This window comes from Eretmochelys imbricata, chromosome 25 (genome assembly GCF_965152235.1).
Source record: "Eretmochelys imbricata isolate rEreImb1 chromosome 25, rEreImb1.hap1, whole genome shotgun sequence".
Lineage (NCBI taxonomy): Eukaryota > Metazoa > Chordata > Testudines > Cheloniidae > Eretmochelys > Eretmochelys imbricata.
This window is the reverse complement of record NC_135596.1, coordinates 3,490,879-3,517,732: the sequence shown is the minus strand read 5'-3', so window position 1 is coordinate 3,517,732 and position 26,854 is coordinate 3,490,879. Positions and strand designations below refer to the sequence as shown.

Genomic DNA, 26,854 nt, shown 5'->3' with positions numbered 1-26,854 from the left:
TTTTTTTATCTACTTTAGTTAAGGTTACCAAAATGCCATATATCATAAGCTCACTTTCTCTTGCGCAGTGTTTCAAAAACTTAACCTTTTGGGCTGAATTTTCCCTACTTAGCTTTTGCCCCAAAGGGTTATGATGCTTGAAAATTTGGGCCAGGTAGCCATTTGAGTTATACGGCAACAAGAACACACACACATTTGCCTGTTCTGACAACCAGTTTAACACAGATAACCGGGGAGCAGCTGAGCTCTACATGGAATCTCCTGCAGTTAGTACCTCTGATTTCATAAAGCTGAGAGTATTTGAACACGGACTTGTGTGCATGCAAACACCTAAGTACACAATCTCCAACACCCTTGGGCTGGCTGGTGCCCATTTGGAAGCATGTTTGCCCTGCTCTTCTGTCATTTTTTAGCCTTTTATCTTTTCCCCACGTCTCCCTTGCCCTTCCTTCTCTCTTTAGTAACGGAGGAAATACAATACAAAACCCTCTTAATAAAACTTTAACCTGCACGATGAAAAGTCACAAAACTGCAGGAAATGCAACCATTACATTTCCATCCAGGTCAAAGCCCTGCACACATGTAGTACTCACTCTAGTCCTGTTATCCTGGGTCAATACGTATACAGTAGAACTGCAGAGTTATGAACACCTCGGGAATGGAGGTTGTTTGTAACTCTGAAACACTCAATTCTGAAGAAAACGTTATGGTTCTTTAAAAAGTTTACAGTCGAACATTGACTTAATACAGCTTTGAAACTTTACTATGCAGAAGAAAAATGCTGCTTCCCTTTTATTTTGTTTGCAGTTTACATTTAACTCCGTACTATACTGTATTTTGGGGGGGGTTTTTTAGTCTCTGCTGATGCCTGATTGCATACTTCCGGTTCCAAATGAGGTGTGTGGTTGACTGGTCAGTTCGTAACTCTGGTGTTCATGACTCTGAGGTTCCACTGTAGTATTTTCCTGAAGAAATCTATGCTGTTAAGTGTATAAACATGTAAGATGGGTAATGGGGCTGAGTTAATTGCCACTGAAACCTTAATTTGCATTTTCTACCTATTTGTGACAGTCAAACTCCATTTCATTACATTCTGTAATGAAAGAGGCAAACTAAGAAAGGAGAAAATTGGCACCAAAGCTGTGATCTGGAAAGGTTCAGGCTCCTGAAAAATAGGTTGTTTTATTGGAAGTGTGGCAGACAACTACAGGGATCCTGTGACATCAAAACACAGGGAAGATGGCTCTCTTACTGGGGAATGAGACATCACGGAACAAAGAAAACAACCTGTTACCTGCACTGTGGGAGTTCTGGGTGACTGATTTTACATTTTTATTAATAGAGCTACATCCTAAACTTGGATATGCAGTGGATGTTGCTGCATATATTCAAAGAAACTGGGACTGCAAACATCTGTGGACTCCCAGAAGTGAATTTCTAAACTGTAGTTATGCATTTAAGATTAAAATTTGTCCCTTATTCCCATGGGATGCTGTGACAGGCATAGCATCCTGTACCACAACCTCTCAGGATTAATTTTAAAGAGGATTCCTTGGACCTTTCAAGAATGCTTTGCTGGATGGTTAAAGGCCTATTTCCCCAGATCAACTGTGCAAAACTCTACAGGCATCTGTCCCCTGCTCTCTTTTTAAAGTGGTGTATTTGCTAGAGCAACTAGCATAATCATTTCATATCTTCTCAGACCTCCTACACATCCCACTGAGGGTGAGTCTGCAGCCCTGCAGTGGGTGAGCGCAAACAGGCAATGCTGCAGCAGGAACCAGCACGTGATTTCTATTTAGCGAGTTTACAGCGCGAGGCTCCCTGTTACCTAGGAGGTCATTTGCTCTTGACTCCAAGGCGCTGCAGGAGAAGCGCAACAGTAAAACTGAATCACGGCTCCCAGCCAGCCTGCAGCTGACACTGGATTAAAACTAAAGTTTCATTTCCTTTACAGCATTTTAATGTATCCCCCTGATGTATTGCTGTTCTCAAGGAACCAGACATTGATATCCCCTTTAATAATTATCCCATCCATACCCATCTTTTACCAATGGGCTAATTTCATGTGAGAAATCACTAAATAGACCTCTCTTCTCCCTGCAGTCAATATGACAGGCTGCAAATCAGGCCAGATGGGCCCATCATTAAAATTAGTCCTTTTTTCTGTAAACCTACAGTCTGGGCTCAGGAGAATGGCTGAGAAAAGCCATTATTTATTAAACACGTATTAATTTTAATGGAAGGCTCCTGGAAACTGCCCAGCTCCAGGCTCCTTGCAGCGTCACCTATTCCACATCATTAAACTACTTAAACATTGCCCAGGCACAGCGAGAGCCGTCTGGAGAGCCTGCCACTCAGCCCCCAGGGATTTTCAGAAAATTTCACAAGCTCTTAAACCCATGTGTCATTAACTCCCAAAACGAGCCTGACAGAACATATCCGCAGGACGGTGCTTAAGTGAATGACAGTGACACTTTCTAGAGTTTACACGGACAAATGAAACCACTGCAAGAAGTGATTCACACACAGATTCCAGGACAGGGCATGGTCAGTCAGGCATCCCCAGAGTAGCTTTCAGAGGTCCCAACACAGGACTGTGCCATGTGCAGTGTCTAGCATGAGGCGAGGAGAACAGTTTACCTGGTTTGAGCCAGAACCTTAGTACGATTACAGTGGATCCAGAACCTAAACTCCCTGGGTTTGAGATTATTCTCCACCCCTCTTGCAATTTATTGATTTTCATTTCTCCCATTTCAATGCCATTTTGCTAATTTCTGCCCAAGTGTCCAGTACTTCTGGGCTCCTCACTTCCAGAGGTCCCTCTCGTCAAGGACGGAGAAAGGCAAGAAAGCATGCATTCAAAACATAAAAATAAACAAATTAAATATAAAAACAGGGAACAGCCCAACTTGGAAATGAAGGTCCTACTGTGCCCTGATTTGTCGTTCCCCCTCCTCGGTGCCTCAGTTTCCCACATCTTAAAAATGGGGATGATACTGACATCCTTTGCAAAGCGCTTCGAGACCAAATGGTGAGAGCTAGATATTACTTACAGCTGCAGTATGGAGCTCCCACCACAGGTAGCTGAGAGCACGGGTGTGGCGCAGCAGTCAGAACAGCTGCTGCTCCCTTTTCATCTCTCCCTCCTCCCAGGTGCTCACAGCACCTCCTAGCCAGGCACCATTCTCCTACTTAAGCAATGGGCTTTCACTGCTCCTTTCAGATGGCCCTACAGGGCCCCAACCAGCTGCCGTTATTATTCATAGTTACTCTTTCCTTATGGTTTCTCTCTCATGAAGGGTCACATGAAACTCCCCTACCAGACACTTCCACGCAGTCCTGAAACATCAGAAACAGCTGATCCAAGACAACCCAGGTGCACACAAAAGACAAGTGCATGAAGAACAGACCAAGCGTATGAAGTTCTGGTATCTATGTAAAGCAGCCACATTAAGAAATGATTAGCTGATTAACTGAGGCATGTTGTGTAAGGCTGACCCTAACATGGGATGGGGGTGGAGGGAGGTTACTGTTTTTACTTCTATCCCTGTTGTTTTTCCCAAAAGGTTTTTAACATGTGAAATCATCATTTTTTTTTTTTTTTTTGCTCAGAAAGGTCCTACATTTGAGCCATGAAGTGACAGAATGTATGTGACGGTAAAGTGAGATTGATTGTTCAAACCCCACAGCAAGATGACAGTCCCAAGTATGCATCCGATGAAGTGAGCTGTAGCTCACGAAAGCTCATGCTCAAATAAATTGGTTAGTCTCTAAGGTGCCACAAGTACTCCTTTTCTTTTTGCGAATACAGACTAACACGGCTGTTACTCTGAAACCAGTCCCAAGTAGGGAGATCTGTAAAGGTAGCAGCCGCTGTTCCTCTCTGCGCTGAATCCTGGACAGATAGTAACAGCCCTGCTTATTTCCAATTTGGCTTGAGCCACTGCTGGAACTTTCCACCCACTAAATTCCCTTTGTCTAGCAGGTCTGTCATTAGACTTTAAAGTAATAGAATCAAGCTGCAAGCTGTGAGTGATGCTGTGTAATCCTCCAGGCAGTGTGCTGACCATGGAACTCATCTCCCCAGGTTTCACAACCTTCTCTAACCCCTAATCCCACCCTTTGCTTCTCTCAACTGCTGCCCAGGATCCCTTGTCATTTCAAATGCACCAGCACAACGATCTCAGGCAGTGTACCTGCCACCCCCTGCATCTGACAAGGACAGAGCTCTGAGTGGCTGAGCCAGGCCAGGCACAGGAAGGGAGCAGGTGTGCCCAGGGGCAGGGACCCACTGTGCTAGATGCATCTGGATGCTCTGCTATTTCATGATTTGGTTCTATGATTTCACCTGGGATTGAAGTGTAATTTACTGAACCCAATCACCATTTCCCACTATAAAGACTCAAATCCCATTAGCTGTACACCAGCTCACTACACCTTCCACATTCTGAGCACTTTTTAAGAGGGCTGCTAAGGTTCCTACCATCAGATATCTTGTTTTTCCAAGTACTCCCCTCCAGTTTTTTCTGTTGGTGGATTTTTTTTTTAAATCAATTGCTCCATTTTCTAGATCTCTGTTAACAGCAGTGAAAGCATCTGAGTTCTGGGATACACAAGAAGTTTGGACATGCTTACAGGGCAAAGTTTTCATGTGTGCTTTGAGTGCAGGACCTTGTTACTTCACACTGGTGATTTGGAGACCCACTGTGAAGCACTAAACTTCATCTATTAGTAAATGATCATCCTAAGGAAAGCCCAGTTCTCCATCACAAAATGTACTTGTTCATTTATTTGACAAGCTTAGTTTTAATTAGTGATGTTTTAGCAAACATTGAAGTAATGAGGGTTCCATAATGTCAGACCTCTTGCTAGAGTACTATTTCATCTCTGCTCAGAAGCAGAGAGGGCATGTATTTGTGGGGGTGAATTACGGAGAGTATGGATTAGTTAAATGCACATTAGCCAGGCTCCATGGCAGATGTGTGTGTTACACAGTGATGATGGGATTAAAAGTGAATGTACACAATCTCACTAGAACTGACTGCAAAGCACTTCATTTTTCACACACAGTACAGGGCATCTGTGATAAATGAAAGGTGTGGGGGGGGAAGGGTAGCTTCCTTTTATGGACCCAGCCAGCCAGTTAGCTATAAAATCCCTCTTAGTAGCTCTTCTCTACTTGCTTTACCTGTAAAGGGCTAAAAAGTGTCACTGCGATGCATAGGTAAAAGGAAGTAAGTGGGCACCTGACCAAAAGAGCCAATGGGAAGGCTAGAACTTTTTAAAATTGAAACAAGACTCCCCTTTTGTCTGTCTGTGGTTGTTCTCAGAGAGAAGCAGAGACAGGACTGAAACTATGCTGTAAAAAGCTTGGGGCCAGGTATGAAAAATCATCGGTATCATACCTAGGAACTACTCATTTGAAACCCCAGATGTGTAAGAAGATCAGGAAATGAATGTCTCGGAAGACGCGATCAGGTTTATCTCCTTTTATTTCTTTATGGCTTGGGGACGCCTCTGTGCTAACCCCAGGTGCTTTTGTTTCGCTTGTAACCTTTAAGCTGGACCTTAGGAACTATTCCTGATGCTTAATCCTTGTATTTGCTCTTTTTAAATCTAGCAATAGCCTGAGTTTCCAGATGTATTTTCTTTCTTTTTGTTTTAATACAATTTACCTTTTTTAAGAATAGAATTGGATTTGTGTGTCCTAAGACGTTTGTGCAGGTTGTTTAGCTGGTGGCAACAGCTGATTTCCGTGTGTGTGGGGGGGGGGGGGGGGGGGGGGGCGCTTGAGGGTATCCCAGAGGAAGGAATTCCCAAGGGTGCCTTCCTGGGTTCTCAAAGGGGTTTTTGCTGTTGGGTGATGGCAGCATTTACCCATCCAAGGTCAGAGAAAAGCTGTAACCTTAGGAGTTTAATACAAGCCTGGAGTGGCCAGTATTAATTGTTAGAATCCTTACAGGCCCCCACCTTCTGCACTCAAAGTGCCAGAGTGGGGAATCAGCCTTGACAGTGTCACTTACCGGATCTCCTTCTACCACCTCTCCTTTCTGATTTTTAATCACCATAACAAGTTGAACCTGGAAAGTGATAATTAATACGGGTCCCTGCTCCATCAGCTTCCCCATAGCAAGCTGTAACAAAAGAAAAATTTTCTGTTAGAAAGTGGAGATGTCTTTCTGTATGTTAACATCAGGAGAATTTAAGAGGACCACTATGACTTGCACAGTAAATCACTAGCCTGTAATCCCGTTCAAGGCTGATTCTGGCTACTATGCTGAATTATATCAGTTGTTCTAGTACAATTGCTTGAGTCAACTGTACTAACACATAGTTGCAAAATGTTTCCTCTTTATAACCATGTTTTTAAATATTTATACTACCACTTTTTGGGGAAAACGGTCCCTTTTGGGCAGAAATTTTCCATTCTTATTTGCCTGAGGGCTGAATTTTTTGGAAAATGTGAACAAAAATCTATTCAGCTATTTCTGAGTTATGAGAGGATGATAAAAATAGCAGGTTTCAGAGTAACAGCCGTGTTAGTCTGTATTTGCAAAAAGAAAAGGAGTACTTGTGGCACCTTAGAGACTAACCAATTTATTTGAGCATGAGCTTTCGTGAGCTACAGCTCACTTCATCGAATGCATACCGTGGAAACTGCAGAAGACATTATATACATAGAGACCATGAAACAATACCTCCTCCCACCCCACTCTCCTGCTGGTAATAGCTTATCTAAAGTGATCACTCTCCTTACAATGTGTATGATAATCAAGTTGGGCCATTTCCAGCACAAATCCAGGTTCTCTCACCCCCCCCACCCCCATACACACACAAACTCACTCTCCTGCTGGTAATAGCTCATCCAAAGTGACCACTCTCCCTACAATGTGCATGATAATCAAGGTGGGCCATTTCCAGCACAAATCCAGGCTCTCTCACCCCGCCCCCCCCAGGGGAACACACACACACACTCACTCTCCTGCTGGCCAGCAGGAGAGCGAGTTTGTGTGTGTGTGTGTGTGTGTTCGTTCCCCGGGGGGGGGGGGGTGAGAGAGCCTGGATTTGTGCTGGAAATGGCCCACCTTGATTACTATGCACATTGTAGGGAGAGTGGTCACTTTGGATAAGCTATTACCAGCAGGAGAGTGAGTTTGTGTGTGTGGTTTTTGGAGGGGGGTGAGGGAGTGAGAACCTGGATTTGTGCAGGAAATGGCCCACCTTGATTATCATACACATTGTGAAGAGAGTGGTCACTTTGGATGGGCTATTACCAGCAGGAGAGTGAGTTTGTGTGGGGTGGGGCGGAGGGTGAGAAAACCTGGATTTGTGCTGGAAATGGCCCAACTTGATGATCACTTTAGATAAGCTATTACCAGCAGGACAGTGGGGTGGGAGGAGGTATTGTTTCATGGTCTCTGTGTGTATATAATGTCTTCTGCAGTTTCCACGGTATGCATCCGATGAAGTGAGCTGTAGCTCACGAAAGCTCATGCTCAACTAAATTGGTTAGTCTCTAAGGTGCCACAAGTACTCCTTTTCTTTTTGTAAAAAATAGCAGTATACTTTTTCCAGGGAAATAACTCAAACTCAACTCCAACTTTGACACTTCTCACCTAGTAAGTAAATATCCCATAACGAGGTAAGTCTCAATGCACTGGGTAAAGGAACTTTTAAGTGGAATAGAAGCCATGAAGGCCTATGCCTCCCCCCCCACCCTTTTTCTGTCCTCTTTATTCCACTGACATCTCTTACCTCTCTGAAAACCTAGGAAATGAAATGCAAAAGACAATGCAAAATTAAATACTCCCCTCTGGCAGGAATCTATTTTGATATAGGGTCAATTGTTCAAATGTGCTTAAGTGACTTAGGAGCTACTGAAAATTTTCCCATGGTCTTTAAATCCTTGATTGTATTACCTCAGAAGCAGTGTGTCTTTAAGACAGTAGAAAAAGTCACAGATTGCTTTTAAGCAGTAGTATTTGATCATTTAATTAAAGACTGCATTATAACGCACACAAAGGACAGAGCTAAGATGCATGTTCAAATGAACTATGGCAACGTTTCCTGGATTTGAGCACTTATTAAAAAAAAAAGTTAAGTCAAGTTGCTGGAAGCCATTTCCCACCTGCATGTGGCATAGAGGGCCGGCAAGTTACTCATTGTACATGTCCTTCCCCTTAAAACAGCCAATGACTGACTTTACCCAGGCAAGAGGGCAGAGAACTCTGCCACAGCCCCACCTGTCATTCTCTATGGAGTAACAGCGTTAGAAAAGGAGAGTCTCTCACTTGGCCAAGACTAAGCTCAGCATGTCACCTGCCTGGCAAGCAAAGCTTTCCTAGTTGCACTTGAGCCAAAGAGTATGTCTACACTAGAAAGGTAAGTCGACCTATATTAGGTCGACTTACAGCCACCACAGTAATTCTGCCAGTGGGGTACATCCACACGACCTTCCTTGGGTCAGTGGTGCACATCCTTACCAGGAGCACTTCCACTGACCTAAGAGGGGCAGTGTGGGGAGCACATAGCCTGGTGTCAGCTCCCTGCCAGGAGTCCAGCTGCCCCACAGGCTCCCAGCAGGCCGCCCAGGGCTTCTCGCCTCTCCATTCCCCGCCGGAAGTGGGGGGGAACCCATCTGGTGCTTCTCGCCCCTGGAGAGCAAGCCCAGCTCTCCAGGGGAGCAGGGGCATAGCTGGGCTCTAGCTGCTCAGCTTTCTTGTCAATTTCATGGCAGGTGACAAAACAGACAACAGCCGATGTAAGTAACCTACATAAGCCTTACACCTCTCGTGGAGGTGGAGTTAGGATGTCGGTGTATTAGGACATTTATACCGGCGGGAGGGAGGCTGTAGTGTAGACCAGCCCTAAGTTTCTAGCCCAGAAATAAATCATATAGGCACCTACCTTCCAGCTCAGCCAGGGAACCAGAATACTCAATGACAAACATTCAGCTCTGAGCACTTTTATCCCACGTGTCTAAAGCCAGACTTTATGGCCATGTGCCAGTTCAGGAATTCACCTGGACAGCCATTTTCTGCTAATGCAGATGATGATGGATATCTTTTCTGCCTTAACATAAGCCGCAGTGTGTGCACTGAATTTCATTATATCTGTGTCTGTAACATCTACATTTTAATAATAATTCTGTATTAGTATAGTTTTTTGCATTTAATTTTTAGAGTTTTTAGCAAAAAGAAAACTGTCTCCAGTCAGTTTGTTACGTTACATGCTTCTAAGCCAACATTTTGAAACGTGTTCCTAAAGTTGCACATCTAAATCCATATTAAGGGACTTAAGCAAAAGGCCTTCATTTGAGAGGTGCTAAGCACCAAAAAATCCCACTGAAGACAAAGGAAGCTGTGGGTGCTCAGCATCTTTGAAAATTAGAATGTCTGTCTAGGTACTGTACCTCAAATATGTATTTAAATGGCTATGTTTGAAAGTGTTGGTCTTAAGTTTCACTCTTCTCACGTGTACATGGGAATTGCATATTCAGATACAGGTGGAACATGACTTCACTATGCAGGTATAAAACGCTATCTGGAGAATCATATTGCACACACAACAGTTCAGTTTTGGAAGTGACATGCTGTACAGTTTGCTATTTTCATTCTCAATGTTCTTTCCCAACTGTAGCAAAGATGCCATTCTGATTGAAAACACTGTACATGCCAACATAGAAGTTTGCCAACAAAATAGTCTGTTTTCAAAGTATAAAAAAGTATCAGAAGAATGTCTGACAATACCTTTTTGCTCAAAGGTTGTAGGAGAATTTTATTAAATATCCCCTTGCCCATTCACCTTTGGGCTAAGAACAAACAAAGATGACCCTAGGGTAATATTTCAAGGAAGTTGTAAATGGCTGAAAACAGACGAATAACAAAGTGCCTCTTCAGCCAGAACTCCAGTCCTGCTACCGTGACACCGTGCTATTTAGCAATGGAAGGGGGAGAAAAAAAAATCTAAACTTCCCACCCAGGAGTTATTATTCAGTACACCGTGAAGTCATGTCTCTTGGACACAGACTTAATACTGGACATTCCTAAATTAAGTGAGATGTTTAGAATAAAGTGATGATGTTTATTACTTCAATAAAGTTCATTTGATTAGAATGCATTGTTATTTATTGCTGGAGATAATCAAGGGAATTGCAGCTGTAATGGGCAGATTCCTGCTCAGTTGGCATTCATATTTAATTCCTCATGCTACAGAAAGGGCAGGAAAGGTTTCCTGTTATTTCAGAGGAGTTGGTGTAAGGGAAGGGGACAGTCCGGTATCCCAGGAGGCCCTCAGATTATTATGGCAATATGGCCCTTGGAAGGAGAGGGAGGGGAACAGTTTTTATAAGAATTGCCATTGCTCATCAATGATGGTGCCCCAATGACCAACGCGGTTATGGGAGTGGTGGTGGTGATGATATTTGGTTCACAGAAAATATGCTCATCTGAAATCAAGTTAGAGTAACCCGAACATTCTTTCAAAGCACAACTGGGGTTTAAACCAATCTGCCATGTAGTACTATGGCATTAGTTTCCCGCTGCTAGGGTTACAACCAATGGCATTATGAGTACTAGCAAAAGGAACACTATGAGCTTCATTTCTTCCTGTTTTGAAAAGGACTGTGAGGCACTGGCAGTTTGTGTAACATTGAGGCATTCTGAGGGCTGATAGTTTCCCACATGCAGCTCTGCCAATGAACTTCAACTGTCCCCCCTGCTATTCCAGTCCTAGAATCCCACACAGCTAAAAGCCCAGGAGCTTCAAGCCTTAGCTCCCTGTGCTGCTCCCATCATAGCCCTCTCAAGAGGTTACTGGCTATCACAAACTGCGCAGCAGTTTAATGGTTCAGGAAACAGGAGGAAACTACCAAGTTTCTTCCACCAACTGGCCTCCATTGCTAGGGAAATTGACTTGCCTGAAGAGTCTTGGATACATCTGTGGTATTTTGATATGCTAAACAAATTGAGGTCTAAGTTTCTCCCAGTAAGGTATGTTCTCCAGTCCTCAAATCATTTGTGTTTTTTTCCTGTAGCCTCTCCAATTTTTAACATCCTTTTAAAAACATGGACACTAAAACTGGACGCAATATTCCAGCATTGGTCTCATAATGCCAAAATGGTTACTGACTGTAACTGTGGTCCTTCGAGATGTAATGCAGCTGTGTATTCCACTTGGGTGTGCGCTGGAAAATTCTGCCTAACAGTACTCGTAGGGGGGTGGTGTTTGCGCCTCCTGGCTGTATCCCCTCTCCTGACTATATGAGGCAGCACCACCCCAACGTCCCTCAGTTCCTTCGCACCCAATGTCAGGAGCACAGACTTAAGTGCAGAGTGGATGGAGGGTGGGTTATGGAACACACATCTACATCACATCTTGAAGAACCTGTTATGGTAAGTAACCATTTCTTCCTCTTTGAGGAGATGCAGACGTGTATTCCACTTAGGTGACTCACAAGCAGTACCTGCAGGAAGCGGGGCCCAGAGTCTGCTTCAGTGGTTTTCAAACTTTTTGTATCGGTAACCCCTTTCACACAGCAAGCCTCTGAGTGTGACCCTCCTTATACATTAAACATGTGGGGAGGGTAATTTAATGGCGGCTGGGAGCTGTCAGCCCCATGGAGGTGATAGCTCATGACCCCCATGTAACCGCCTTGAGACCCCGAGGGGTCATGACTCCCAGTTTGAGAACCCCTGGTCTACTTAAACAAGGACTGCAGGACTGCCCCTCCAAAGTTCGCATCTGCTCTGGATGCCACAGTAATGGCATAATGGATGGAAAACATATGTGCAAATGACCAAGTGGCAGCCCTGCAAATATCCAGTACTGAAAGGTCACTTAAAATACCTTTGAGGGGGCATAGCTCATGCTATTTCATATGCAGTCTTGATACAGGAAGTTATCCACCAGGAGATCTGCGAAGAGACTACTTGTCCCTTCATTTGGTCTGCAAACGACGCAAACAGAAAGGCTAATCACAAAAGGGTTTAGTCCTGTCCAGGCAAAAGACACCCGACATCCAGTGAATTAATATGCTGCTCCTCCACGGCTGAATGCAGCTTCGGACAGAACACCGGCAGATACAGTTTCACCTGAACCAGGCAGCGTAACACCACTTTAGATAAAAGCTTCAGGAGCGGCCACACAGTCACCTTATCTTTAGAGAATCGTGTGTAAGGAGGCTCTCTGCCATTTAAACCAGCAACTCTCACACCTTGCAGATGTTAGGGCCACCAGGAATGCAGTTTTTGACACAGAAGAGGAAAAGATAATGATGGAAGAGGCTCAAAACCAAGGTCCCATCAGAGCCATTAAGACTGTACTGAGGTCCCACAAAAGAATTTGTTCTTTCACTGGCAGGTGGCGATGAAGGACTCCGTTCAAGAACCTTGCTATCACGGCATTTGAAAATATCAGCCTCCCCTGAATGGGCAGATGAAATGCCAAAATTGCAGCCAGGTGGCCAGCAATTGAATGCAAGAGCTGAAGCCTGAAGATGCAACAAGTACTCCAAGACATCCTGCATCCCTGTCAAGCTCGGATGAACCCTGTGAGCAGATGACCACACCAAGAACGTTTCCATTTGGCCAAACAGGCCAATCTAGTAGAGTGTTTCCTACTGTTAAGTAACACTTGTTGAACAGCCTCTGAGTATTTTTCCTCCTCATTTAACCATGGAGCAGCCATGCAGTGAGATGCAGAGAGCTGGGTGCAGAATACGAGATCTGACTGTGCTGCTTGTTCAGTAGGTGGGGATGAAGTGGAAGAGACATGGAATGCTGAATTGATAACGCCAGGTCAGAAAATCAACCCTGCCTCGGCCATGCTGGAGCAATGAGGATGACCTTGGCATGGTCCAACTTGAGTTTGATGATTACCTGCTGGATGATTGGAATCAGAGGGAAAGCATACAAGATTGCGGATTCCCAATTTAGGTGAAGGGCATTGGCCAGAGAGCCCGGACTAAGGCCCTGCTGAAAGCAAAAGAGAGACATTTCTTCTCGTCTCTCGTAGCGAACAGATTTATCATCGGAATGCTCCAAACTGTAAAGATGGACTGAAGGCCACTGGACTTCAGAGACCACTCGTGACTCAGAGAAATTGCTACTGAGGTGATCTGTGAATTGATTCCAGGCTGCAGGTAAGTGATCAGCCACAGTAGTAATGTTCTCTCTGATGCAAAACTGCCAAGTCCAATTGCTACCTGACACAGCACTTTAAAGTGTGTTCCTCCTTTTCTGTTCACATAATACGTCACAGTGGGATTGTCCATAATAATGTGATCCATTGAGCCAGATTCAATATCGGAAGGCAACATGCCTTGTAAATGGCTCAAAGTTCCAGAATGTTGATATGAAACGTAGCTTCCTGTTCTGACCATAGACTCTGAACTCTCAGTGACCACAAATGCACTCCCCAGCCTAGCAAGGAGGCGTCGCTGCAAATGGTCCTGGTGAGCAGTGGCTGAGCAAAGGGAATGTGCTGGCACACAGTGATGGATAGTCCAAAGCAATGTAAGGAGTCCAAGGATCAGCGGAGGGCGCAGGACCAATCTGTCCACAGAGTGCTGGGCTGGATGAGAAATTGGCCTCGGCCACATTTGGAGAGGCAAAGATGGAACCTAGCAAATTGGGCCACCTGCATGCAAGCAGCCATGTGATCCAACAGCCTTAGGCACATTTGAGCTGCAGGCTCAGAGCGCAGCTTCAGACAGAGGATGAACTGCCTGAAAACAGTCTGAAGGCAGAAGCGCTATCAAACTCGTAGAATCTATTAAGGCCCCAACGAACTTGATTCTTTGATTCAACGCTGGCTTGCATCTGTTGAGAATGAGACCCATGTGATCGACTAAGCGTAGTATGAAGTCTATGTGAGAAAGAACTTCTTCCCTGGACTTGACCCTCAGTAACCAATTGTTTAGATATGAGTTTAGATATAAGAATATGAGTTCCCCTCTTCTTAAGGTACGCTGTCACTACAACCACACAGGGAACAGAGGACAGACCAAAGGGAGTATAGAATATTAATAATGTCAGTGCACCATGACAAACAGGAGAAACCGTATGCGGCTCGGAAGAATTGCCACATGAAAATAAGCGTCCTGAAGATTCAGAACACCAAACCAGTCGTTTGGATGTAATGCAGGAAGGGTGGTTTATAGGGTGACCATCAGGAATCTCACATATCTGATATATTTGTTGAGGTTGCAAAGACTGAGAATCAGGCTCACCCCTCTTCTGGATCTGGGAACCAGAAAATACCGGGAATAAAACCCTTGGTCCCAGCACTGCATAGGGACCTCCTCAACACAGCTCCCAACACTATTAGAGACTGAACCTGTTCAAGGAGCAATGTCTTGTGATAGGGGTCCCCATACAGGACAGGGTAGGAGAATGGGGAGGGGAGATGGAAAGGAACTGGATGGCGACCCAATCTGATGGTGCTTAGGAACCAGCTGTTGGTAGTTATTGAGCCCCAAATATCGTGAAAAGGAGCCAGCCTGTCCCTGAATGTGGAGGACAGGGCTATAGAGGTCATGACTGGATTGCTGCCCTGGACAAACAAGACAAAACAGGCACTTGGTAAACACTGTGGGAGGATAAGTCAACTGGCTGAACCCAGGACCCGAAGACCTCTGCCTTTGGGATCTATGACTCTTTCTGGGGTAATCTCACAGCCTCCAGGCGGAGAAGGATTGCCCAAAGGAGCATCGCAAGTGCTACTGTTGCTGCTGCTGACAGCTGTCGAAGTGACGCGTCCACACCGCTGGAGCGTACGCCCCCGAGAGCATCGAGTAGCCTTGAGTCTCCAAACAAGGGCAAGGTTCCATCAGTCTTATGCAAAAAAAAAAAAAAAAAAAAAGCACTCGACCACTGATGGGTAGGTCCTCTATAGTCTGTTGCACATCAGAAGCAATGCCTGAATGCCCTTCTCATGGTTACCGCTCAGGCCATAACTCTGGCCAACGTATCTGCCATGTCCTCAGCTGATTGCATGGATGTCTTGGCCACCAAACAGGCCTTGATTATTGACGCTCAAAATTCCTCCCTAAAGGCTTCAGGTAACTGGTCTACAAATTTAGACATAACTGTCAAATTAATAAAATTGTACTTGGACAGCAGTGCCTGCTGGTTCACAATACACATTTGCAGGGAAGAGGAAGTGCAGATTTTCCAATCCATTAAGTCCACCCTCTTGGACTCCCTGTCCTTGGATGCAGACTTACATCTGCCCTGCTGGGCCCTATCATTCCCGACAGTCACAACCAGGGAATCAGGGATTGGGAGAGAACAGAAGCTTTCAAAACCCTGCACACGTACAAAACAGCGTTTCTCTGAATACCGTGCACCAGGCAGCACAGAAGCCAAAGTACTCCAAAGAACCTTTGCGGGCTCTACCAGTGCATGGTGAATACAGAGGCCTACCCTCCCCGGGGCAGATGGCTAGAGGGTATCCAGTAGTTTGTGAGTATTATCGTGCAGGAACTCTGACTGTACCGGGGAGCAGTTTGAAGGACATGCTCCATCCTGCTTGCCAGCAACAGCACAGTGTCAGTCCATGCTACTTTTAGATGAAGAGTAAGAACCTCCATAAGACCTGGAGAGGTTCTGATTGGTCTTATAAGACCTCTTCCACCAGCGCACTTGACAAGTCAAATAGCTTCTCCACTTCTTCGGAGAGACGCCAGCCCTGGAATGCGACAGTATCAGTCACTGAGCGAGAGGGCGACCTCCAATCCAATGAGGGCCTTGGAGCCGAACCAGGCATCACGGCCTGCTCGAGGAGGTGCTGCTTCAGACGAAGGTCTCTAGCCACCTGAGTCCTTTTCGTGAACAATTTACAAACTGAACACCGCTCCTTGGTGTGACCCTCACCCAAACAGAGCAAGCACATTGTGTGGGGGATCATGGATGGGGATCGCCTCCTTTCTCCCCCTACCCTCCAAAACGGGCAGTGTCTGAACCCTGGTGAGGGTATCACCCAGGACAACTAAGTAGGATGCTAACTATACAACTACATACAGAGAAAACCCTCAGTAACAGAAGGAATTGTGAAGAATTTTGTGGTGAAAACCACGGAGTTCTAATTCCAGCCACTGGTGGTGAGAAGAAAGTGAGGGGTGTTTTATTTTAGTATGGTATACTAGTATTTTTTAATCAGAATGTTGTGTGTACAAATCCTTTTAAAAGTAAGTATATTACATCTACACAGTTATCAAACTTGTGAAACCTGATTTCGTTCTCTGATGAGATTATAAGACCTATTTTCCATAAAACCATGTTGACTAGTATGGATTATATTGCTATCCTTTAATTCCTGATTCATTGAATCCCCGAATCAGCTTCTCTATTTTGTCTGGGATTGATGTCAGGCTAACCAGCCTACAGTTACTTGAGTCATCCTGCTTGTCCTTTTGAATATTGCCACAGCATTAGCACTCTTCCAGTCTTCTGGAAGTTCCCCAGTATCCCAAGATTTATTAAAAATTAACATGGTGGGAGAATGGGCCACAAATCTCCTCAGCAAGCAGTTTTAGGACTCTTGGGTGCTGGTTATCTGGGCCTGTTAATTTAAAATGTTTATCCCTCACCTTGTAGATGCTGTCTAACATTCTTCTCAGTTACTAATTGACTAGAAAGTACTTCATCATCCTCAGATTATATGAGTGCATCCTGCTTCTTTCCAAATACAGAACAGAAATATTTACTGAACACTGCTGCAATTTCTGTATCATTAACAACTTTACGTTCTCCATCAAATCAGATGAAAACATCTCCTTTAGTTTGGAAGGAGGGGTCAATCCATAAATATATTTAACCACTGATTCCATATCCGATACTGTTATCTAGTAAGAAAACAGCTTCACTCACAACCATAAACCTCCCTCCCCAACAAAAGTCTCTGGGAATTACAGTCATTTCTCTCAGGCAGGTTTTCCTGCACTGCATGAACCTGATCCACTGAAATGTTCACCAAGAATTATCAACCACAATGAGTACCAACCTAGCCACGTGCACACATGCACAAGGTCAATGATATCTGCCTTAATCATTAGTCTTTCAAAATTGCCTGGGTATAGATTTACACCAAGGTGCCTTTGCAGCAATGGAACAAGGACTCCTGCAGTCTGTAACCAGGATTTGGTCACAACAGGAAAATATTCCTGCAATTCTGTCTCACTGGGCCAGTGGCTAAGCTGAAAAATGACAAGCGTCAGAACAGAGCTCCCTCTGGGATATGATTCCCACAGTGGAACTGCTAACAGAGCAGGATACTGCTGCTAAGAAGCAAATTCAGTGATCCTCTCCCACAGCCTCTGTTGGTTGCTGTATTTCTCCCTGGTTCTGCATCTTGATGTTAGCAAGATTAGTGGCAAATCCTAGAGCAGCCTTGGAAGGGGTGAGTCACAACATGATGTGTGAAATACTTGCTGAAGAGAAACAGAAAAAACACTCTACATACACTCAGGGAATCACAAGTGCCCGTGCATCATAAAGCTACATTTTAGATGTAAATAAAGATGCAGCAATTTTACTGCATACAGCATTTTCTGAGAGAAATGGAAACCCCAAGAACAATAAGATAGCAGTGCTGTAAAACATAGCATAATCCAGCAGCCTTAAACCATCCCCAAATCCCACAGAACTGTAAAAAAGGGAGCAACAGGAATGGAGTCTCTTCTAGGCAATTTAATAAACTGTAAAGCAATGATACCGGGCCACATTCTGAGGTCCTTTCACATGCAAACTACTAATGAAGTTCATGAGAAGTACTGTGGTGTGTTACTGATTCTCTTCCTATCCTTTTTGTCTGTTATGTCGATTTAGATCATAAACTCTTCAGGTAGGAACTGTCTCTCGCGATGTGTATGTACAGCACCTAGCACAGTGGAGCACTGATCTCAGCTGGAGCCTCTACGTACTGCCATAATACCAATATTAATAGGAAGACAGCAAGTCTGAATTGTAGCTCAGGATTTGATTCATCCTCCGAGGAGGAACAGAAAATGGGAAACTTACATCAATGTTGTCAATGTCAAGAATTCTGGAGTGGAACAGGAGACCCATTGCTTTGGCTTGTTGGATTGGATGAGCAAGCTGACTGTAAGTCTAAATGAAGCAATATAAACTTTGGTTACATGTTTGAACTTTTCATATCCTAGGAAATCAGTGACAAAGGAAAGGAAGAGGGAGGATTCCTTACAGTGAACATTTCAAAAGAAACAAACCAAAGTGAACACACTGAACAATCTCAGTTCTTTGCAAATGTGCTGATTACCATATTTATGCAACTATCAGGTGGTTTCATTAAATGCTCGGGGCGGGGGGGTGTCTCACAATTCTGCCCTATCGGGGATTCCCTCTGTCATGCAGCTGGACATAACAGTAAGCATACAATTAACGACATAGAACATACACATTGAGAGCACCTGCTAGCCAGTTCTGATCTGACAGCAAACGTGGAAACAGTCTGGAAAGCAAGTGAACTTTCTAACCATTTCCCCAGTACACAGAACTTGGAAATTAGCCCAGTTTTTCCTGGCTCCTTTTTAGACGCACATGCTTTATTATTATTTATGCATCAAAACCTGTTGTCATGGATGTTGAATTACTATTTGCTTCCAGCAATATACTAGGCGTAGGTCAAACAAAAAGGAAGACACAGTCCGTGCCTTGAAAAGCTTCTAATCTTCATCACAAATCATAAAAGTGCAAATATCCTGCAGAAGCTTACTGGTAAGGAGGTTAGACTAACAGGAGTCAAAGCAGAGGGTTCTGAAGGGAGATTAGACAGGGAAACCTTACTGAACCAAGAACTGCACCCTGACAGCTAGTGGGTTGTATTTAGTTATTCTCAGACCTGATTTGAACATTGGCCAGTTGTTTATCAGAGTTATTATACACACAGAAGTCTGCACTAAATTTATTATACTGGACTTTCACCATTAGCACAGGGTTCTCAAACTGGGGGTTGGGACCCCTCAGGGGGTGGCGAGGTTATTACATGGGGGGTCATGAACTGTGAGCTGCCACCCCAAACCCTGCTTTACCTCCAGCATTTATAATGGTGTTAAATATATTTTAAAGTGTTTTTAATTTATAAGGGCGGTCGCACTCAGAGGCTTGCTATGTGAAAGAGGTCACCAGTACAAAAGTTTGTTGTGCTAACCACTGGGTTCTCAAACAAGGCAGAGTCAGAAAAGTTTTAGAGGGAGTAATTTGTTCTCTTCCTGTTATATCTCGTGAGAGTTTGAGACCATCTCTGGGAATGGCTATTTCCCTTGTTCTCTCTAACATTAGCACATGGTGCTAGTTTGCTACAAATAGCGATTTGCACAATTGCATTTGAGACCTCCCCACCCCGTGATGTCCTAGATTCTCCCATCGATGGGAGATTCTATTCATTTCCTCAGCTGGTTTTGCAGCTGACTCTCAACTCGGCTAGTTTTATTTTTAAGTTTAAAATAAAACACGTAGGAAACCCTTGCCTCTCAGTAATTCAAGCATGGGGGTAAGCCTGCTGCCTCCTCTACAAACTTTTCAAGAGGGCTGTTCTACAGAGTAAACTAAAGTACATACAAATCAGTGCTGAAATGCTTGCAGAAGGCTTTAAACCTCCCACTCTGTAATAGCAACGTATTGATTGTTTGTGTCTTTATTCAGAATAAAACTATCAAGAGACCAAAGCCCCATGAAAAGGATCTGCCCTGTTCAAAATGCAAAAGATTCCCTGCACAAGCTTATCTGGTTATGTGAATTTCCAGCCCTCTTGTGGTGGAAATTGATGTAACTTTAAAACATTAAAAATGTTGAGCAATTACATACAGTTTTCTGTGTGTTGTCAACAGCCCAACTATTCTGGAGCAGGACGGGCAGCAGAAACAGACAGCATTTAAAGGCCAAGAATAAACAAATCTTCCGACAAAGGTTGCTTCCACAAACTTAAAAAAATGTGATGCTGGAGCTATTGCTGAAGTTACAGATCAGATGCAGTTTACATACATTTGTGTTTAAAGAAGTGGACTCACTACTGAAATTCTATCATAGTAGACACCTGGGAAAACATCTATTTACTATTTTATAGCACACAAGAGCAAGGCAGATGTTTCTCAGAAGACCAAACGACGGGGACAAACACGAGGGAGGGACTGGGGAAAGGAAGGACAAGGCACGCAGCAATATTATAATGGGGATGGTGGCTGTTTGGCCAAGGTTAGGGCCACGCTGAACCTAATCTTGGGACATTTCAGGCCCAAAATTAACACCAGAGGGCTCCAGAGAAGAATCCCAGCCTTTTAAGACCCATTATTAATATTTATACTTACGGCTTCATAGCACCAATCTTTGAGGACATCCAGGTCTCCAGATATCATAGCCTAAAAAAGGAAGTAATATATAAGCAATACAAACAACGGAACTTTTAAAACATCTGTCCTAGAGCACCTGTCAAACTATCAGCTCTTGAAAAGTGACCTTCTTTAAATCCCACATTATGCCATGACACCTTTCTCCTAACGTGACTCAACATGGAGTGAGATGAAATTTCAGACATTAAGGTGATGAGCAGTACAGAAGTACCTATAAATAAATACCATTTGAGATAACCACAGATTTAGGCTTAAATAGTAACATGCACAAAACTGTTAATACCTTCCAGCAGTTTTCAAGTTCTGGGAGATGTACTTTAGCAGGAACACAGAAGCAGGTGCAAACAGCAGGAACAAATGGTCAATTTTCAACATGGCAAAAGGTCAACAATGGCACATTCAGTTAAACTGAAAAGCAGTAATGCATTTCCAACTAATGCAAGGATTTAAAAAAAATATTGCATAATTAACTTGTGGCACCTACTCCTGTAAGATATTATTGAAGTCACGAAATTAGCAAATTCATGAGAACTGGACATGGATATGCATAACAACATCGAGAGTTCCATTAGCCAAGATACCTTTCAATGCAATAGACATAATAAATCTTCAAGTTTCAAGTCATAAGTGAACTTACTGCCTGGGGTTAAAAAGACCCTTCCCCATGGGCAGTCTATTCTACAAGCGTCCATCTAAGGGTTTCTGCACCTTCCTTGAAGCATTTAGCATCGGCCACTGTTAGAAGCAGAAAAAAGGCGGTCCAATCCTGTGTGATGATTCCTATATATCTTAGTTTTAGGCTCTGTCTACACTACAGATACAGCCGTGTGTTCAGCCAGTTTGAGAGAGACTCAACTGATCAGTTATTACACACAGATGTGACCACACAACATCTGCTTTCAAAATATAATGACAACTCACTGCGGATGTCCTGCTTACCCATAAACATCAAATCCCTTTTTTGAATCATCCTAAGCAACTGGCTCAATGAGCTCTTATGGCCGCAAGCTCCAGACATACTGTGAAATGTATTAAGGAGTATTTCCTTTGATCAGTTTTAAATACACCTCTTGCACTATAATTGCACATCTCCCTCTTCTTACATCATGAGAGAGAAAGAATAGCATTCTTATTTACTCTAGCATCCATAGGTTTATATATCACTCTCATTTTCCTTCTCTAAACTAAACAGTCCCAATCTTTTCAGCTTCTCCTTACAAAGTCCTTTCAAGCCTGTAATTCATTTTGCCACCCCGCTTGTCAACGCTACATATTGTCTGTCATTGTACGACCAAGAGCGAGGGAATACCTTTTATTGGATAAACTTCTGTTGGTGAAAGACAAGTTTTAGAGCTTACGCAGAGCTCTTCTTCAGGTCTGGTCCAGTTCAGATCCAGACTTGCAGAAGAGCTCTGCGTAAGACTGAAAGCTAGTTTCTTTCACCAACAGAAGTTGGCCCAATAAAAGATATTATCTCACCCACCTTGTCTCTAATATCCTGGGACCAACACAGCTACAACCACACTGCATACAATACCACCCATTCATCTAAATATGTTAAGTCCCTCTGGAGCTCTTAGCATTCGTCACTCAGGGGGAGAGGCAGTTTGTTTTCCAGTCTGGCCAGGGCCTAAAACCTGCTAGACTGAGTGGAGTGGTTCTCCTGACCGGAGATCCATCACACCTTACACAAAGTCATTTCTTCCAGTTAATTAAGCTGGGCTGGAAACCTGAGTTTAAGAGGCAAAAAGCCAGCCACCCAACACTGAGTTTTATCTTTAGCAAAATCAGACCGTCTGAGTTGGAAGCCTTCTGTGAGATTTTAAGGTCAGAAATAAGTGCATCATGTCCCTGCCCCTCTAACTCACCTCCAGGACATTGGGGATTATGTCGTTCTCACATTGCTTTAGAAACCGATCCTTGTCAAAAGCTGGGTCCACTTTGAGAATTTCTGTCAAAACCTCTGACATTTCTGTCTTCGAGAACAGCCCACCTGACAAGGCAATTCAATTCAATGAGCCTTTCTTGGCACAAGTGTTGCCAAAAGGTAAGGAGACACAGAGCACTCACATAAATCAGTTCTGCCAGGACAGAGCTAAACATTGTGTTTGGGGTTTTAATTTCATCCCCATCTGTCATACTGCCCACTCCTGATCCAGCGGCTGGCTGCTTCAACATTCCACAAGACATATGATCCTGATATTTTGCATATATGTAAGCCCAAAATTCCCTCCCAAAGGCTAGTAACACACTGAGAGCAGCAGCTCTAATACTCCCATTGTTAATCCTGAGTCTCAGCTGTGTGTCACGTAACCCTCGAGAGACTCTTCTCAACAAAGATGAAATGCTACCTATTAAATCAGTGACTTTGTCTGTAACAGCTCTGGAAGCCCGAATGAAGACGTTATCACTTTCATCATACTTCATCTTCATTTCAAAGAACCCTGAAAGAAGAGAGGAGATCAACATTATTGCCTTGCCATTTCACTCTTTTGTGCATCTTAAATTGGAATTAGCATGTTCAAGTGCAAGAGTGGACAGGTCTGACTGAGGGGTTTGGACTTTACTTATGAAGTCCTTTCCAGATTGGTCTTATGATTTAATATATTTCAATACTTCATTGACAAAATTTGTTTTTGTCATTTACTTTCCCACAATTAGGAATAAATTATCTTAACCATTTATCTTTTTCCATAGTTTTACAGATTGGTTTCTCCTTTGCATTAGTGTCAGAGCCCAAAGATCATACAGCTGCCATTCTTCTGGCCTAGGAGAACTTAAAGTATCTGCCAACTCAGCAAATAGTGCTCCTGAATCATCCCAGCAGGATGCAGCATTGGTGTAAGGCCTTCCATCCCTCCTCACAGCACACCACCTGCGCCCAGAAAGCAAACGTCCAGGAATGTAATCCAAAACTAGGTTAGTGGCAGTGCAGGGTTCTAACATTAGGCCACCATCTTTCAGCAGGTTCCTGATCCAAGAGAAAACCTTGCTGATTTATGTCTGGGAAATCACAGTAGAACCTCAGAGTTACAAACACCAGAGTTATGAACTGATCAGTCAACCACACACCCCATTTGGAACTGGAAGTGCACAATCAGGCAACAGCAGAGACCAAAAGAGAAAAAAGGAAAAAATAAAAAAAGCAAACAGTACAGTGCTGTGTTAAATGTAAATTACTGAAAAGACAAGGGAAGCAGCATGTTTCTTCTGGACAGGAAGGTTCCAAAGCTGTATTAAGTCATTGTTCCATTGTAAACTTTTGAAAGAACAACTACAGCATTTTGTTCAGGGTTATGAACATTTCAGAGTTACGAACAACCTCCATTCCGGAGGTGTTCATAACTCTGAGGTTCTACTGTAGAGCAAGGACAACAAGGCTCTAAGCAGCAATGCACTCCCAAACCTTGAGGACAAAGATAAGGCATAAAACAGAAATAAATCTCCCGGGATGAAAGGGCAATATCCACCCCTCTGCTACAGCTCTTTGTAGCTGTTCTTAGGAAACCAGAGATCAGAAGGGTGAGCATTAGTGGACGAAGGAGGAGATGAGATCCTGCAAAGCAGCGTCTCCAAGATAGATACAGAAGCATGTGTTTAAAAAGTAGGGAATTGACAGTGTAATCCCATTGCAAAAACAGATTAAAATTGCCAGTATTTTATCTCTGACAGCAGCTAGTTCCAGAAGAAGCTGCATTAGGTAGCTATGGGAAAACCTGCCCACAGTGGAAGTTTCTTCCCAAAGCATATCAGTCAATGATTGGCTTAAGCTCTGAATCTTACTCCTTCTAAGAACTAGTTTTACTATCTGATATATTCACATATACCGTATAGAGTATATAAAGGGAACAACAACTAGCTCTGTTCTACATAGCCTTGGTACAACCCCACCTGCACTACTGTGTGCAGCTCTGGGTCCCACAGTTCAGGAAGGATATAGAAAAACTAAAGAAAAGGACAACAACCCTGCATCTTGGTGGGGGTTAGACTAGATGACCCTTACAGCCGCTTCTAACTCTATGATTCTAAAGAAGCAATTAATCACTGCACAACCTATGTAACACGAGGGGAGTCTGAAGGAGCTAAATGTATTTGTCTAGCAGAGATTATTCTGGGGGACGTCACGGTGACCAATGAGTACTTTCAAGGGAATCATGTCTCACAAGAGTGGGACAAGGAGCAAGTGAGCAAAAAGATAAGGAACTATTCAGGGTAAATATTAGGAAAAAATTCTTAACAGTCAGAGCAATGGAGAGGTTAAAGGATTTTGTGATTTATCTTGGAGAACACAAGGGCAAGCTGGACACCAGGCAGCCTCCTTTGGTCAAGTTATTTCGGATTCACTGAAATATGTCTTCAGCGTGCTCTCTTTACTCCTTTCAGCCTTACTAACAAGCCAAACTACTTATCATGTATTACCCAATAAAGCACAGGATGCAACACTGACAGCTAATGGTGCTGATGGGAAACTGGGATTACAAACAGTCCAAAAACGAGGTGAAACCCCCACAATCCCACAGATGGGACCAATTGAAAAAAAAACTTGGCTTGCTGCAGGCAAGACTCTGTGACATACATTTTGTGTCAGAAAGAAGCCCACTGTCTGCCCACACTTTTACACGAGTCACAGGCTTAATGCCACTCACAGGTTGTATACAGTGCTCTGGCCTCTCCTCATTGCCAGGATGCATCTGATTAGAAGGACCATGTTTAGAGTTCAGTACTCTTATGGCTGTCAGTCACAGCCATCTACAAGATGGAAACACGCAGTGGGCAATTCAGATTTCAAGAACTGGGAGCTGTGGAAAAATAGCTTTCTGCTAAAGACTGTGGAGGTGTGTCCCAACACAGATGGAGCAGCCTGGAATAACTGCAATGTCAGCAGCTACACCTACCTTCCATCTCACACCGCCTCACAATAAGAGCAATGACAAAAATGGCCATGATTTGTATTATGTTGAGACTAGTTGCCCAGATGGTAAGAGAACAGAGAACTGGAAATGAAGTTCTGTTCCTTAAGCCTTGGGAACACTTACTATTGAAGACCACATTGTTGTCCTTGAAATCTTTCCACTGCTGATACCATTTGGAATCCTTGTGCAGCACCACACCCATTGCCTCCCTAGGGAAGAGCAAAAGGCAAGTGTTTCATGAATCAACAGCTGAGCTCTTAAATGAGACTGGAGACAAGGACGAAGATAGTGATGACCATTCACTGTCCAGCATCCTGTGCAGACTGCAGCTGACACCTGGGTCACGCATTGTGTGAGCCTGAGTGAATGGGTGGAATGGAGAGGGGTTGGAAGGAAAGATCAGAAGTTCAGATTTGATCCCATTAAGCTTATGTTGACAGTGAGACATGCAGGAAATATCACAGAGACCTGCTCAGATGTCTGAGGTGGGGAAGAAAAAATACTGGAATACACAAATCAAAATTTCAAGTCAGGATGATATATTCTTTGTTAATGCCCAGTAACGCAAACATCTGATGCATTTTCTTCCAATTGTGCAGAAATATTGTATTTTGCCTTCAGAATAAACTTGCCAATCTTCAGGTCAAACCAAAGTTATAGAAGGAATAAAATATGGCTTTCCAACATAAGCTGGCTGCAGTCTCGATTAGGGAGACTCTACCAATCGCAGTAACTGCACCAGCCCTCTTCCCCATAGAAATGGAGTGCCACTGATCTTCTATCCCTGCCCTGCTTCTTCAGCCCAATACTCAGAGAAGATCACTCCCTCAAACCATACCTTATCCCTGCAGCCTGACCTCACCTCTAGACTCCACCTCCCAATCTGTGGCCCCAGTTTGAAAACTTTCATCAGATAATGTTCAGCAGATCATATTTGGCAACAGTCTCTCTTTATTCAATACATACTCATTAGCTTCAAATATTCTCTCTTTGACCTTCTCTCCATCGAATTCTGTTCTTTTCCTAAGTCGCTCAGGACGTCTGTAAGGACCCGTCTGCCCTAGAACGCTTTCGTCTATTTCCTTCTTCACTGTTTCTACTCCCTGAAAGGAAAAACATTCCTGTTAGATTTCTGCAACAAGTCCACTCTTGCACCTCAGTTGAAAAGAAGGTAGAGTCTGTGAGCCACGTTCAGCTCTGTTGTAAAAGCAAATACACCATCAACTTTCGTGGAGATGCACTCGCTTAAAACAAGGTTAAATGTGGCCCTGCATTTGGGAAGTTAACAGCAGACGTACAATAAAACAGCTGTGTGGATCAGGCTGAGAATAAAACAGTGGAAAGGAACCTGGGGAACTAACCAAACTAACAGGCGCTTGGTAAAGAAGTCTCTGAAGAGGGGAGGAGTGGAAACCCTGGCAATTCAGGTGAGAATTCTTACTGAAAGATAGTGCTGACTTGCCCGGCTTTAAGGAAGAATAAATTCCTAAATCCTGAATTCTACGATTCCAGTTAGGAAGAAAAGAGCTACAGGACTGCAGAAAATGCAGGAGATCAGGAATGAAATGAC

General features: G+C 43.7%; 1 protein-coding gene across 3 annotated transcripts in view; it reads right to left on the bottom strand.

The window, feature by feature from the left end:
* Positions 1–26,854, bottom strand: part of TIMM44 (translocase of inner mitochondrial membrane 44) — a 53,146-nt gene that overhangs the window by 1,908 nt on the left and 24,384 nt on the right. For all 3 annotated transcript variants that reach the window (XM_077805352.1, XM_077805353.1, XM_077805351.1), the window contains 7 exons: positions 26,251–26,387; positions 25,408–25,493; positions 22,723–22,815; positions 22,240–22,364; positions 20,330–20,380; positions 18,024–18,113; positions 6,027–6,137 (listed from right to left, as the gene is read on the bottom strand). In XM_077805352.1, the coding sequence (XP_077661478.1) occupies positions 6,027–6,137; positions 18,024–18,113; positions 20,330–20,380; positions 22,240–22,364; positions 22,723–22,815; positions 25,408–25,493; positions 26,251–26,387 (693 nt within the window). The remainder of the gene's footprint in view (positions 1–6,026; positions 6,138–18,023; positions 18,114–20,329; positions 20,381–22,239; positions 22,365–22,722; positions 22,816–25,407; positions 25,494–26,250; positions 26,388–26,854) is intronic.